The sequence below is a fragment of the Rhagoletis pomonella genome, unplaced genomic scaffold, assembly GCF_013731165.1.
Source record: "Rhagoletis pomonella isolate Grant_MI unplaced genomic scaffold, Rhpom_1.0 Rhpom_scaffold_00001, whole genome shotgun sequence".
Taxonomy (NCBI): Eukaryota; Metazoa; Arthropoda; class Insecta; order Diptera; family Tephritidae; genus Rhagoletis; species Rhagoletis pomonella.
The window spans coordinates 81,929,148-81,946,288 of NW_023458555.1; the positions used below are offsets into that span (position 1 = coordinate 81,929,148).

At 36.1% G+C, this 17,141-nt stretch overlaps 1 protein-coding gene across 3 annotated transcripts in view; it reads left to right on the top strand.

The window, feature by feature from the left end:
* The window catches only part of LOC118748162 (putative nuclease HARBI1), a 54,566-nt gene that overhangs the window by 18,153 nt on the left and 19,272 nt on the right, over nucleotides 1-17,141 (top strand). For 2 of the 3 annotated variants that reach the window (XR_004994026.1, XM_036482503.1), the window contains exon 3: nucleotides 16,187-16,519. The exons of the other annotated variant lie outside the window; for it this stretch is intronic. Coding sequence is in view for 1 of the 2 variants with exons in the window: in XM_036482503.1 (XP_036338396.1) it covers nucleotides 16,187-16,519 (333 nt within the window). In the remaining variant the exon portion in view is untranslated. The remainder of the gene's footprint in view (nucleotides 1-16,186; nucleotides 16,520-17,141) is intronic. 3 annotated transcript variants of the gene reach the window in all.

The following is a 17,141-nucleotide window of genomic DNA, read 5'->3' on the forward strand; positions in this document are numbered from 1 at the left end:
TCCTTTGATATTCGCGAGCGAGTTGCTGCAGCTCAACGATCAAACTTGTTTCTGATGCCCGACATGTAATGTAAGAATTATTAGCATAACACTCTTCGGTGGGTATAACTAAACTAAAATTTAACGCTTGAAACCAATCGAGTCCCATAATATTTGTCGCTTTATCACTCTCTACTAAAAGTACTGGAAGCCTCTTGGTAGTTCCTCCGTGAGTAACATCAACCTGAATAACGCCTCTCAGTTGTATTATGCTTCCTCCGTACGCCTTCAAAACTTTCTGAGTAGGCGAGTACGGCGGTCTTCCCAACTGAACATATGTGGATAACCCGATTAGAGAACATGAAGCGCCTGTATCCACCTGAAACTTTAGGCATTGCTTGTTTACGTTGAGTTTGACAAATACTTTTGTAGGCTTGTCCTCACTATCTACTGAATTTATGGTTTCGAGCAATCCAATTGATTCGAACGATGCTTCGTTCACATCAAGGGTATTCGCAGTTTCTTTTTGCGACATTTTGCTACCATAGCGCATCGCAGAGGCTTTGTGTGTGCCTTCTGATTGACATACAGAAGCGATGTGCCCCCTCTTGGCACATTGACGACATTTCGATTTGTTTTTGAAATGATAACACTGCTCTCTTGTATGAGCTGTACCACACCCAGGACACGATTTACTTACTGCTGCTAAAATCCTGGACTTACGCTCGTGACTACCACGTTCCTTACTATACTTCCGCTGTTTGGTTGTGTGCTGAACCCTATAAACTGTGTCGGTTGCCTTGAGGTTTTCTCCCCGAATCTCGCTGCAAGTCTTTACCGTCGACTCGTATATAGTTGCGATTTGTAGCACTTCATCTAAGGTCGGATTTGTTTTTTGAAGCGCTGTGCTACGGACCTTATCATGTGGGGTGTGCATCACTATCATATCCCGTATGCTGTTATCGATGAATGATTCGTTGCAATTTTCTTTCGAGCACTGAAAAATACACTCCTTAGCTGCTCCCCGGAGTTCTGCCACCCAGTCCGCATAACACTGGTTTGGTTTCATTCCGATGGAAAAAAATTTAAAGCGCGCGGCGAGCACGTGCTGTTTCTCGACAAAATGTGTAGATAGTTTTGCCAATAGCTCACTGTAAGACTTCCCTTCTATTACGTTATCGCATAATTTCTGCAGAAGCTCCGTGCCTATGCACGACAGAAAACTTGCCCGTTTAAGAGTTTCGTTTACAGCTCCATTCGCCACGAAGTGCTGCTCCATTTGCTGGATGTAGGTAGGCCATTTTTCGATACTTTTATTAAACTGCCTGAACACAGGCGTATTGCTCGTATGTGTGTCACTTTCAAGTACACGTTGAAGCGATTGTACATTTTGCTCAAGCACTTTCGCCAGTAATGCTTGGTTTGCCTCTTGAAATTGACTCAGAACTGACGCAAGGGTTTTTTCGTCCATGTTCTCGTCGCCAAATGTTAATTTACGGAACAGTTTATTCAATAAATGCAATTCAAGTTACAGTAGATTCCTTAAGATTAATTTGTCTAATGGAACGGCTTGTAAACCCGCGTGGTAGCTATTAGCAGCAAAAGCAATGGAATGACTTGAAAGTCAAAAAGGTTACCCAAGTGCTGCCACGTTGATTTACAATGGAAGTTCCTAAATAGGGTTGCCAGAAGGTTTTACACTTCTTACAGGTGCCGTCACATTCCTTCCGGCAAATCCCTAGCCATGTTGTTGCGTAGAATAAAGAAGTTGTGAGCATTAAATCTGGACTATTCATTCGACAGCAATTGAGTCACCATAAGCCGGTAATACAAAATCATTACACGTAAGTCAGCCACTTTCTTGCCACCATCCATTGGAAACGAGCTATCCATCAACCGTAAATAAAGATTCCTGTTTGGACCGACAAGCCAAGGTCAAGCAAAACAATGGTTCACAATAAAAAGTGATCAAAAACCACAGCCATTCACAACAATACATATGTCGGGCGTATGAATACGATAATACCAGAACTGATTTCGTACGACACGCTTGTAAGCGTTTATCGTCTATCGTATGAAAATTCATAGTAGGGGGGCTAAGCAGTGGTCGGCAAAAGTTAAACTGTGTCTGTGTTGGTGAGCACAAGAGAACTGCTAGGTATGAGCAACCCAGTAGGGAATTACGGGAAGTGACAAAGTTTTTAACGCATCGGGCTTCAATAAATACATATAAACACATATAGTTAACAAACATCGTAACCTGAATGCAAAACGACGTAGCAAGCATCGTCGCTGAAATGCACAAAGTCGTAATTCATAAAAAAATCAAAATACACTATTTTATTTATATGATGGATTTCATCGAATTACACATCGTTTTTTGAAAAAACAAAAAATATTACTCACGAATTTTCCCATTTCAGTGACGATTTTGGTTGTCTCTTTGCATTTCACGTGACGATATGTATACATATGTTAATCGCTCATTTACTAGAAAAGTGCCATAATCCAAAAAAAGCAAAAAATCTAGTTAAGTATGCAAAAATGTACGTTACCTATTTCTTATGATGTGAAAAAATTTCATAGCTGTAATGATTACCAGTAGTCGTTAGAACAAAATATGTATTAATTTTTACACTCGGAGTATATGTAAATTCAAAACGTTAATGCCGTTTTTCTCGAGCTTTTAGTTTTTTGAGTTATGACAGTATTGAAGTAATGTTGTGATATGTACATTAGGGTGGTCCAAATATGTATATGAAAAAGTAAAGTCGGAATTTTTATGCTCTCACCCCCTAGGATTGTTCTATACCGAAAAATATACCCTTATTTTTTTATTTTGAAATCAAAAAATATTTAGAGGTCGCTCAAAGCTTCCAAAGTTTCCAAAAGTTACGTAAGTTGCAATATGGTTATCTTTCGAGGGTTAGAATAAAATTGAATGGGCTACAAAACTGCATACTCAGAATGTTTGAAATTTTTACTAAAATGGTTTCTGTTAGATATCGAGCTATACTTTCATACAAAAATAAGGAACATTAAATAAACGAAAGGGAAATAGCCAAAGAATGCTAAAATGTCGTTACTGTATGTATTGTTACGATTATCCTTGAATTGATCGCTGAATTCCTAAATCCTTCGGGTTCTTTTCACTGGATTGTTAAATTGTTTACCTGACAAAAATACTTTTATCATTAAAAATCTACGGTTACTGTTTATTAACGAATTGTATTCAATACAACACCTTTATAGTCAGCAGAAGCTGCATGTTTTTACTACTATGAGTCCAACTAAGAAATTTGATTTCGAATGAACTATTTTCTTAACATTGAATAAGAAAAAGACTATGGAACAAAGTATTGGAATCATATGTACATATGCATAAGCGATGTACTACTTTTAATATGTACATATCAGAGACCGAAAATAACTGGTCCACTTTTAACACATCGTAACTTTTCCTATCATTAACCATTTACTTTTTACTTTTTGTGATATATCACTCTGAAATCGTTTTATGTGAAAGAGCTTACGTTTAATGACTGTGAGAAATGGAATCGCTAACGAAAATAAAGGCCAACCGCAGTTATTTATGATTTTTTTTTGTTGAAAAGGTGAGTTAGTAAATTTAATTATGCTGCAGAGAAAATATATGATGAAAATGCAACGAAGTAAAAGAAACTATAAAGAATAGTAAGTAGAACTATTTTTGTTCACTCAACTAATCACCGTTATAAAATTTTTTTACAAACTTTACACACTCAAACTATTTTATCACTACTCGTATCCAAGTTAAAAAAGATGCGGAATTCAAGGCTTGATTTTCGGCCAATCTTCTTCCCTTCATTAAGTAAACTATACTAGCAACAAGCAAACAACGGCAGCACTTCACTCAGTATTTTTAACATACCTACCGTTGCATTTAAAACAAAAAAGTAAAACAAAACGTCAATTCGAAAGGTGAAAAACATCAAATCAAATAAAAGTCTAACCAATGCAGATAAACCAAAAACTTGGTATGAAAGTTATTGTGAGTGATTTATTTTTTATAACAAGAAATAAATGACAATTTGTGACACAGTAATAAGTGGGCCGGTTATTTTCGGTCTCTGGTACATATTTATGCATGTACATAAATAAGTGAATAGATTCTTGAATGATTAGTTGTATCAAAGAAAAGCAGTGCTCTAGTACGTTTTTTAATTGGATGAATCGAGTTGTCCCTTCTTGTTATCTACGTTCTTTGATTGTATTGTAATGTTATTTGTTTGTGCTTTTCTTTTGTTACTATAAAAATTTATTAAAAACATTTGTTCTTGAATGAATTTATATTCAGGTAGTTTTTTTTTCAGGAATCGGCATCGGCCAAAAATTGGGAATCAGTTCTTCTTCAGCACTTGACACAATTCCTAGAAAAAGCGAAAAATCAATCTGACTCTTCGTATTCGTAAAAAGTGAAAGATGCCGCCGTCGAGTTCTCATCTTTCCATATTTAAAGTATTTCTATTAGTAATACTGATTTGTGTGAGTCAAAACAAAATGTTTAAATAATTTTTTCTTGTGTAATACATTGTATTGTATTTATTTTTGTTTAGCATGTAATATTGGAGTTACTATTAGTTTTGTTTAATATAACAGATTTTTGAATGTAAAACAGAATAAACCAATACATTCAAAATGTATACCTACCTCACGCTGTATTTAAGAGAAATCTATTAAAGTTGGAAAGAAAATATGTATTCTCTTTTAAGATTTCTTCAGAAAAGGATCAAATCGGATTTTAAGATTGCCATTTTCTTGCACCTAGGGTCATTATGAAGAGATCCCCACATCGAATATTTAGCTACATGTCAGACAGACTTTTTTGTTGTTCCCAGACTCCGTGGAGAGTGGAAAGCAGAAAACTAAAATCACATTTAATGATTTGCGAGTTGTAGACGTTGTAGTGATTCAATCTTCCCCATCTTTTATATTAAGGCTATTCTAATAAAAGAGAGAGTACAAACTAAAATTTATCGAAATCAGATGAAATTTAATGTTTCCACCCACAGGAGTGGAGGGCGTGGCAATTATCAAATCTCGCGAGTCAAATGCCTTCCTAGCTGAGTACCAAGATTTACTACATTATATGGCCTTATACGTGGGTTTCCTTCCGCCATGAAGTATCAAAATACCGTCTCTAGAGATAATCAAACAATTTCTAACATGTTCGCTCCGGTTTTCAAATCCAATTATTCCATTAACTCACATGCTAACATTGACTATCCTTTTAAACTATGTCCAATTAACTCAATAAATATCCCAGTAATATCTCCAGATGGTGTATTAGTTTATCTGAAATCTTTAAAGCGGTCCTTCAGTTATGGTCCTGATCAAATCCCTACTTGTATTCTTACAAATTGTGCTGATTATCTCTATGAGCCGTTAACAGCGTTATTTAATTTGTCTCTTAAAGAGGGCGTTTTTCCAACTATACGGAAGGAAACGTTCATAACATCGTTACATAAAAGCTAGAGTTACCAGATTTTTTACGCGCGAAATCAATACGTTACACCTTTCCATGCTAAAAAATCAGTACTTCAAGACATTTTTGTTCAAAGCAATATTACACAAGGGAACAAAAATGGGATACAATTTTGCTGCATCAGATGTTAAAGCTGTTTTTGATAGACATTTTTATGCTGATTACGAATCCGTAAGTATAAGGTCTCCATCAGCTCTAGATTTGGAGAAAAACGAGGTCAAAGTGTAAAAAAATAACGTTTTTTGCAATATATTAGAAGCTCTCGCAATGAAAGAAAAAGGTGATATTCGGCTTAAATTAAATCTAGAAGTCTCGACTACTATCCCTAAAAATACCATCCCTGCATCTTGTCTTGATGGTCACTTATAGTCATTTATTGAACAGCAACACCTTTTTGTGCGAAGTTTGAGTACCCACCGCACTTAAACAAAAGGTGATAGAGCCCTATACGAAGGCTCAAATTAAGGCCTGAACTTTCGACTACAGTTCCTGAAAATACCATCCCTGCACCTGGATCCTAAGGTCACTTATAGTAATTCATTGAACAGCAAAAACTCATTTCGGCACAATTTTTTTTCTTTCCATAGCACAACAGACCAGTATTTTGTCCTTGTTCAATAAATGACTGTAAGTGACCATCACGTCAAGGTGCAGCGATGGTATTTTCAGGGATGGTAGCTGAGAGCTGTAGCTTTACGTTAAGTCTAAGTGGAAGGTTCTATCACCTATTGTTTGTTTGCTAGACCTTCTAAAATACTGCAAAAACACGATTTTTTGACACTTTGACCCCATTTTTCTCCAAATCTAGAGCTGATGGAGACTTTATACTTACGGGATCGTAATCAGCATAAAAATGTGTACCAAAAACAGCTTTAACATTTGATGCAACAAAATCACTGTTCCCTTGTGTTCATCGGCGTAGCCAGAATGAAATTTAGGGGGGGGGGAGGGGCTCGACCCTATTAAGCTGGCATTTCAGGGTACTATTTTATATATATATAAGGAAAATTTGAAAGTTAGGGGGGCGGCTCGAGCACCCCTCTGCCCCTACCTGGCTACGCCCATGCTTGTGTTATGAATGTAAGTAACAGATAATATTCTCATTTTCGTTGTTGGTGTTTCCGACAGGGTAGGAGTGTGATGTAATATGGAACGATTTTCCGTCATCCCTTGTCAAATTTGGTTTGGAGACAAACCGGTTTCGGCGTTGTGCCATCTTCAGTGTAATTTTTCGTTCTGAATAGTTTCTGTTTGTCTGTCACTATTTATAGCCGTGTTAAATCGTCGTTGGTTCATAGTAAGGTACGTCTCACTGGATTATATTCTTTCGTTCAACTAGTAGTTTCAGTTCTGTGTGTACATCCTCAGGTAGAAATTAGCTGCTCACCTCTTTTTTGATTAATTTTTGCATGGATTAGCAGGTAGGTAAAAATCAGTTATTTTCTTTCTCTTTGTTTCTGTAGTTTGGACCTGCATTTCATTGTTTATGGTAGTTGCAGGGTTTCTGTTTTGTTTTGCATATAATAGCCCGAGTGGTTCGAATAATATATCAGATCCTGTGTTTATTTGCTCATATTTTTCCGTCGAACGTCTTTTGTTTGTATATCTCCATATTCTCTAATACGTTTGGCCGTTGTCCTTTGTGCTGTACATGGATAACTTTGGCTGTCTTTCCTATTTTCATTGGCGTACAATGGGTTTCTGCCATATGGTTTGCGAAGTTCGATTCCGGGGTGGTCGAAGGTTTTAGCGTTTTTTCGCTGTAGTCCCTTATATGTTCACGATATCTTGTTTTTATCTTGCGCCCTGTTTGTCCTATGTAACTATGTTGACATTCGCAAGTCAACTTATATTCACCTTGTTTGTCTAGTGGGTCTTCCTCGTTTGCACTATTTCGTATCATCATCCCCACATTGTCCTTCGTTCTAAATGCTGTGTAAATGTTATACTTTTGGAATACCTTAGCCAATTTATATGACGTTTTGCCCGTATAAGTCAAGACCGCCAAAGCCTTTTCATTATTTTCCTTCTTATTTGATTTCTTCGTTTTTGTTTCTCTTTTTATCTTGTTCACTAGGCCCTTTCTGTATACGTTATTTTCCGCGATTGCGTATATCGTATTAAGTTTTTTGCTGTAAGCTTCTTTTTCCAATGGCGTTCGTTCAAGCCTGGTTATTAGATGTCAAAAGGCTGCAAGATCCTTAACATCAAATGATACAAATTTCGCATATTTGGGTATTTTTAGCGATTTCATCCTTTCAATTAACTCCGCTGTATTCGTAATTGTGTATTTATTGGGCAGTTCCAGTTTTTCTTTCAGCAAAGATGTTAGATATTTCGATAGTTTGTATCCTGGTGCAGATTTGTCGTTGATAATTGGTCTCATCGGATTTCCTGGCTTGTGTATTTTCGGTAGTGCGATCATTGAAGGGGCCGAAGGATTCATCAATGTCATTGTATATGCTTTCCTTGGATTTATTATTGTTTTTGCCTGTTTTATTGCGTGCTTTACTGCCACTTCGTAGTCATCGGTTGGGTCCAAATTGACAATTGTGAGAACCACCAGGATACAAACTATCGAAATATCTAAAATCGTTGCGATTGCGATATTGAAGATATAACTTTTAAATGTAACCAATATAATGATTAGCAAGACTGATTGGCGGAAAAAGTAGAAAACATTACTAAAAAATTTAAAATAAAAAAACCAAATGTAATTCAATTTAAGATATTGAACATGTAATCTTTAAATGCAACAAATATAATAACTTTTAAAAGAGTAATTTGTATGCATTAAATCAATTGCATCTTTACTATTTGTATAATTCTTCATATAGTCACTTTGAATAAAGGATTTGTTTAAATTCCATTAATTTTGTGTAATATATACTGGAATTGCAATGAAACCATGGTTTATTTTGAATATTTGGGAACATTTCTTCAAAGATTTCAAAGATTTTTCTTTGGCAAGAATTTTATGTTAATATCCATTTATTTAATTTTTAAAATATATGTGGCCATAAAAAGTTAATTTATTGTCTATTGTTCCTACTGCCTTTTCACAAAAGGAGATAAAATTGTTACCCGCTTCTCTTTCCTTCTCAAATGCAACCTTACAAGGCAGTCGATTGACACAAATGTCAATATTTATCCAACCTTGTATTATTGAATCATGGGGTAACACTAGACCAAAACTACTGCAAGTTTAATAACAAAATATATAGACAAACTAACGGGCTAGGGATGGGTAATCCCACATCTGCAATTTTAATGGAAGTATTCATGTAACATATGACGGAGCTGACAACAAGCCTGGAGTAATGTTCTACGCAAGATACGTCGATGACATCACATGTCTTGTAACGGGAGACAAGGAAGAACAAATTCTAGGCTATCTCAACGACCAACACACGAATATAAATTTCACTATGGATAAGGAAAACGAAGGCAAAATAAACTATTTGGACATAACAATTAAAATAAATAAGGTTACCAACAAATGCGAATTCGGGATATATAGAAAGCCCACGGCCACAGACACGATAATACACAATACTTCAAACCACCCTCAACAGCACAAAAATGCAGCCTTTAGACATCTAATAACCAGGCTTGACGAACCCCATTGGAAAAAGAAGCTTACAGCAAAGAACTTAATACGATATACGCAATCGCGGAAAATAACGGATACAGAAAGGGCCTAGTGAACAAGATAAGAAGAGAAACAAGACAAAGAAACGAAGAAATCAAATAAGAAGGAAAATAATGAAAAGGCTAGGGCGGTCTTGACTTATACGGGCAAAACGTCATATAAATTGGCTAAGGTATTCCAAAAGTATAACATTAAGGGTGGTATTATCACTTGCGAAGCGAATGATTTTGGCGAAGCGAACGGTTTGGAGAAGCGAATTAAAAGGAAGAGAAGGTATTAAAAGTGTTCGCGATGCAACGAACTTGCACAAGCTGGTAAAAGAGAACACTCTTAATGTATATTTAAGTTGCGTCCGCCAATCCATTCGCTTCGCCAAACCGTTCGCTTCGCCAAATTCATTCGCATCGCAAGTGACAATACCGCCCTAACACAGCATTTAGAACGAAGGACAATGTGGGGAGGATACTACGAAATAGTGCAAACGAGGAAGACCCACTAGACAAACGAGGTGTATATAAATTGACTTGCGAATGTCAACATAGTTACATAGGACAAACAGGGCACAAGATAAAAACAAGATATGGTGAACATATAAGGGACTGCAGCAAAAAAATGCTAAAACCTTCTACCACCCCGGAATCGAACTTCGCAAACCATATGGCAGAAAACCATTGTACGGCAATGAAAATAGGAAAGACAGCCAAAGTTCTCCATGTACAGCACAAAGGACAACGCCTAAACGTATTAGAGAATATGGAGATATACAAACAAAAGACGGTCGTCGGAAAAATAATAAATGAGCAAATAAACACCGCATCTGATATATTATTCGACCCACTCAAAACAAAACAGAAACCCTGCAACTACCATAAACCATGATACAAAAAACAAGGTAGTTCCATTGTCACTTTTTCGTCGCCATATTAACAACCTGACAATTAAGCAGATTGTGACATTTCGTGCTACCATACCCAATATCTAAAATCCTTCAAATTTTCTTATTAATTTTGTGTCGATTTAAAAATCTTTATTCTTAAGCCTAGTATTTTATTTCTATTTCATGTGAAAAAGCTGTTAAATTGTATATAAAATTTCTTTCTGTGAAATAAGTGTGAAATTCCACAAAACATTTCGTTAGCAAAGTAGTATTCTGTTCACGCTGTGAAAAAGCTTGCAACATTTTTGCAAAATGAAGCTAGCAACACAATTTTCATGACATTTTTAAATATGTACACATGTACATTTTAAATTGTGTGAAAGCTGACAGTGATGTTTCCCTTCCGTCAGTTTTCATAGAAAATTCAAATAAAAAAATAATTTGTCTGTAAATTGTACGTAAAAATACATATATTAAAAATAAAATAAGAAAAACTCCATTATAAGTCCTGTACTATCCATATTTTTGGCTTAATATTTATTTTTTGTGCTGTTTTATTTAATTTTGCTTGTTTACAAATGTTTTGGCAGTTAATTTATCATCCCGTTTCTAAGACGTAACTGTTGAACTCACACTTTTGACAGCATTTCAGCAACAGTTGAGGTAAAACGCGCCCAATATTTTGGTACATAAATAAAATATAGTTCATAGAAAATAAAAGTGTTATTCATTTTAACATGAGTGTAGACATCAGAGGCCAATTAATTATTTTATATTTATGAAATTTTTGAATAGCAATAATGAGACCATTTAGATCAGTGTTTAGATAGCCAAAGAATTCTACAATTCATTTTAATATTACTTTTAATATGATGTTCACTTTAAATAATTTTAATTAGAAGCCGGTTTCTCTCTTTGCGCCAGGAAGAAAACTCTATACTTAAGATCCTCTCAGTTGCTTCGTTTGAGTGTGGTATTGGAAAAAAAAACAAAACTACATATTTTTTGAAACTGTAGAAAAGTACCACTATTTAAGGACTTCATCTATAATTCCTCATGGCTTACATTAGTTTTTTCAACTACGCAAAAACTTTGAAAGACTAAGAATTCGCTAAAAAGAGTATCTAGCTCTATGTCAGTAAATTGTGAAAAGAGAGTTGTAAGTTATAGGCGAAAGCTATTCGAATATTCAAATTTGTTTTTATTAAACTGAAAGTTATTTTCGAGATAACTAGCAACACGGCACACAGTGGGCCGCCTCATACAAGTTAGCCGGAAACAAATATTGTATTGCTTCAGATGCTTAGAATTGTTGTAAAAAGCGGCCATACAAAAATTTAGCTTGATCAAGAATCGGACACCACAGGTCCTTTGAGGAGGGTTTGTAGCCAAAACGATATATTGAAGGTATCTATATATAAATACGCCACAGTACAATTTTGAACCCGCTTTTTTGAGGGAACCGTTCTTTCCAAACTTCCTCTAATCCAGAAATGTTAACCCCATTATACAGGGGGCGTGGCATCTGACATAGACTAAAATCTGAAAAATGATGTATCTCTAAAACCAATCACGCTGGGGAACTGAAACTTGGCACGTATGCATAAATTGTAAATACCCTACCTACGGCGAAAACCATAGGTATTGGAAAAGGGGACGTGGCACTTCCAATACAAACTGAAATTCTCATATCGATTATCTATGAACCGCTTTGACACAGCTACATACGGTATCAATTCCGTCCTTATGGCGAAAAGTCGTAGGTTTTGGAAAAGGGGGCGTGGCATCTCCCATACAAACCGAATTCGAAATATCGCTTATCTATGGAACCGCTTTTTCAAACGTACTTATGGCGAAAAGAGGTTTGTATTGGAAAGGGGGATGTGGCACCTTCCATACAAAATACAATATCTATATCGCTTATCACTGGAACTACTTATGATAAGGTTATGGATAAACCTACATCTACAAATCAGAAAATGGTAAGAATCATTTAATTGGGAAGAATTTTCTACCAGATTTCAAAATCGCATTGAATGTCTGTTATTTTGTGGAAAGGTTTTTAGAAGGATTTTTCTTCCGATAGGGGGCTCAGGGATTGAGAGCTATCCTAAAGAATCTTATTTATGGTCACATTTGCTTCATCTTTTGAATACTTGGTACCCAAACGTGTGATGCAAAAATATTGATTTTTGGCCCAGTCCTGACGAAACCCGTGTGAACAACTTCGAGGTACTTTCTTAAGTCCTACCGATTCTGATGAAGAGAAAGAGGAGTTTATGTAGATGCTGGAAATATAGTTTCTAACCTTCCCAAGGGATCTGAGACCAATATAATCGAAACAAGTATTTAAAGTTTAAATAAATTTTAAAGCTTTACACTGCAAAGAAAACACTATTTCAAGTTTGAATGTAAATTTTTTTAATATATTCAATTATTTTTTAATGAATATATAACTTATAACTGCATATTTATTTTTGATATATATTTTTTGGGTTATGTCTGCGAAATGTCACCGTCGGAGTGTGAACTTTCATCTGCTTCATCAGTCGCAACTCTTGGGTAACTATGACCACTTTTTCGTACAGACACTTCTTGATATAATATGGAATTTGAAATTGTTGCAAGGTCGTGCAAAGTCTGGTTTACGCAGTATCTAAAAGGGGGAATCATGGAGTCTCAAAAAACTTTAAGAAAAGTACATGATAGTACAGTGATTAGATCAGAGGTGGGCAATTTTTGCTCGCGAGCAACGCCAGCATCACAGTTCGTATACGTACACAGAAGCAAAGCAGCGAATTTCGATCAGTCTGCTTGCAGATTTCACCAATGTAACATAATGCTCGGCTGTGGATTGTTTTTCCTCGTAATTATAGCACGCGCTTGCCACATTTTGTGTAAGAAATTTACAAAGAATCCCCAAAGTAAAAAGTGATGTGTTTTTCTTAGATTGGCGTTTGCATGCATTTGCGACGATTCAAACACAAAATAGTGCGACCCTATACAAGAACTGGAGCTTATTGTTCAAAGAACTTTCAACAAGCCGCAATATCCGTTATGCGGTTATGCCTACGTATTTTTAATATAAGCAAACTGTATTTTTTATGCCGTGTCAATTTAAAAAAATATAAAATACCCTGCTTGCTGACCAACGTTCAATAATTTTGTAATAAATAAGTCCCATGATTTTTACAAAAAAGTGTACAAATTGCATGTCATATTTTAGAATAATTTGTTTCGATATAGAAGTTTAAATGCTGGTTTATACCCAAAAATATTTAATGAATAATATTTATAAGTTAAACTCTATTTTTAGGGGTAAATTCCTATTTATATGAAGATAATAAAATCTAAACACCGAAATAATCTGGCCGGCCAGCATTTCAAAGATAAGATTCCAATAAAATTGTGTGCAGGTATTAAACAAATGGGTTAAATCTATTTAAATTTTTTTACAATTTTAGAAGTATTAAATTTTCGTATGAAAAAGTTTCTATAAACTAATAGTATTCTATAATTCTTGGGTTTTAGTACATTTATAAAAACGTGGCAACCATAACTGAGCGCGGCGCACTATTGCCACGACAAAATGAGACTGTGTTGGTGTGCACAGCATTGGTTTAGATTGTCCAAAAAGTTCGACTTTGTTCAAATTTTTTTTACGTAAAACGCCTAATTTTGACACATTACTCTAGCTACGTCCCTCATCACATATTAATTGTTTTTATTTCGTAAAAGAAAACATCGTTTTCTATGCCAAATACATTCTTTTCAGCGTTCTGGCACACCACTGTGATAAAGAACACACCACTTTTTAAAAATGTCTATTTGATTGGTGTAATTTTTAGAAAACAAAGTTTCAAAACATCAAATTTGACCTACAAAAAAAACTACTAAAGTGGGCTATAAAACACCAAAGAATAATTTTTTCTACGTAATTGGACATTTCTTAGCAAGTTGGAGTCATCAAAACATCAAAATTCCACTTTGTCGCCAATTGGCCCATTGTGCGTCAGCCTTCTTTTTAAATAATTTAAGCTCCATCATATTATCGCAACTGGTACGTAACGACCCGGCGCTATGCCCATAAAACGATTGAACGGGGCACCGAAATTGCGCATATGGAAACTGCATTTACACATTATTTCGGTTTCAACCGAAACTGTGCATATATGCTTTATTTCGGTTTTTGCCATATGCATTATTTCGGCTTTCAACCGTAACGGGGCACCGAAATTGCGCAAGTGGAAACCGTGCATTTACACATTATTTCGGTTTCAACCGAAACTGTGCACGTATGCTTTATTTCGGTTTTCGCCATATGCATTATTTCGGTTTCACCGAAACTGTGCATGCATGCATTATTTCGGTTTTTGTTATCATCACAGAAAGGAGAATTCTACTTAGTAAGGGTTGTAATTCCTAAACGCGGCCGAAAGCCGCCTACGCAGAAAGAAGTTCTGCGCAAAAATACTTCCGGTCCCCTTTTCCGGCAACACAGAAAGGAGAATTCTACTTAGTAAGGGTTATAAATCCTAAGCGCGGCCGAAGGGCGCCTACGCAGAAAGAACTTCTGCGCAAAAATACTTCCGGTCACCTTTTCCGGCAACACAGAAAGGAGAATTCTACTTAGTAAGCACGGCCGAAGGCCGCCTACGCAGTGAGTTCTGTGAAAAAATACTTCCGTCCCCTCTTTTTCGGCAACACACAAAGGAGAATTCTAGTAATGGTTATAATCCCTAACCGCGGCCAAATGCCGCCTACGCAGAAAGAAGTTCTGTGCAAAAATACTTCCGCCCTTCTTTTCCGACAACACGGAAAGGAGAGTTCTACTTAGTAAGGGTTATAATTCCTAAGCGCTGCCGAAGGGCGCCTACGCAGTAAGAAGTTCTGCGCAAAAATACTTCCGGTCACCTTTTCCGGCAACACAGAAAGGAGAATTCTACTTAGTAAGCACGGCCGAAGGCCGCCTACGCAGTGAGTTCTGTGCAAAAATACTTCCGTCCCCTCTTTCTCGGCAACATACAAAGGAGAATTCTAGTAATGGTTATAATCCCTAACCGCGGCCAAATGCCGCCTACGCAGAAATAAGTTCTGTGCAAAAATACTTCCGCCCTTCTATTCCGGCAACACGGAAAGGAGAGTTCTACTTAGTAAGGGTTATAATCTCTAAGCGCGGCCGAAGGCCGCCTGCGCAGAAAGAAGCTCGTTTCCATGTATGCATTATTTCGGTTTTGAGTCGAAACTGTGCAGTAGTGCGATTCGGTAACCTTTTTAACGACATTCGCAGTGGCTAATTTAGGTAAACGATAATTTTAAAGATTTTGCTATTCAATAAGTACTTTCTTATCGATATTCGATAAGTGAAAATCAGCTGTTTCGTTAACGATTCGTTTATGGTTAAGTTATCGACATCTCATTTGGTGTTGTTAAGTTTGTGTTAACCAAACGAATTTGCGCGCAAGTAAATCCAAGTGAATTTATATAAAAGAAATGGCGTTTGAATATGTGGCGTATAGTTTACACCGAAACTATGGAGTCAGAAATACACCCACAGTGGATCGGCGTTTGCTCCGGGACATTCACGATCCATTTGAGCTGGCGCCTTTCGAGTTCCGGAAGCTATATCGTGTGGGCCCAGAGACCGCAATGGAGCTCATCCAATTGAAAGGTAAAAGGATTACCTCAATATCGGGGGAAAAACTGGTAGATCTTTAAATAATGAGAGCATGCAATTTTGGATATGTAGTATGTATACAATAATTTCCTGGGTACGGTTTAGTTATCTGTACAATGATGCCCAAACGCGTGACTCGAATCTAAAAAGTTTAACATACGCGTGTATTCCAAGGATTAAACTTTAATTTAAAACAAAGATTTCAAATTTCCAAGCACTAGTTTATTAATAAAATCGGTTTTAATTATGGACTTTTTTGTAAGTTTCGATGTGGCTTCCATGTTGAAATGCTAATGGGGTGAACCCATTTTCAAATGGGCCCCCTGTAGTCTGTAGAGGGGTCAGAGAGGGGAGTTTTGGCTGTGCTCTTTTTAACGGGTATGGTTTTAGGTGTCACACCCTCTCCCCCTCCGCTCCGCACCACAAAATCATTGTACAAATAACTAAACATTTCCCAAAAATCGTTTATCTTTGAAGGTTTTGTGTACACTACGCTTCTATGCCACAGGATGCTACCAACGGCCTGTAGGGGAACAGTGGGGCATATCAATGAGCCAATCATCTATAAGCCGTTGTATACATCGCGTAACTGATGCCATAAACAGTGGACTATTTTTTGAGGAGGTTAAGTTCCCTATGACGCAGGTGGATCGTCAAGCTGCCAAGGAAGTGTTTGCTTCAGCACCTGCGCCTTTCGTTGGAGGAACTATTGGAGCGGTAGACTGCTCGCATGTTTCTATTTTGGGTCCTAAAACTCATGAGGAAGCATACGTGAACCATCATGGCTATCACTCGATAAATGTTCAAATGGTGAGCTAAGTATTTTGGTATTTTTTTTTTTTAAATTGATTCTTTTTTCATTCGTTATATGGAAGAAAATGCTGAACACCCTTGAAAAAAAATCTCAAATATTAACGGTATTTTGTAGCGACATCAAACTTGAATTTTACCCTACTGAAATTGAATGGGCTACAAAACTACATACTCGAAAATTTTCTAAAGATTCTGAATAAAGAGTTTGAAATTTTGATGAACGTTTTTTTAAGTTTGATAAATTTCTGTGAACATTGTACAAAGTTAACAAGATTGATTCCTAAGGTTTTTTTTATAGAATGAGGTATATTTTGAATACAAATTTGCAAAAATAGTTCAATATTCAAAATATTTTGAATATTATGAAAAACTATAATACGAATACTTCTGTGAGTGACTGTATACACTATAACCGTATAAAGCAAAAATTAAAATATATTTGAAAACATTATAAATTTTATATAACTTCCTAGTCTAAAAAGCACTTCGAAGCTATTTTATTTTTTATCAAAGAACAGTAGGTGGTCTATCAATAACGACCGAAGACAAAATAGTGTATGTATTTTCGGTATATCTATATATATAAAAATGGTGTGAAAAATGTATAGTAATTCATCAA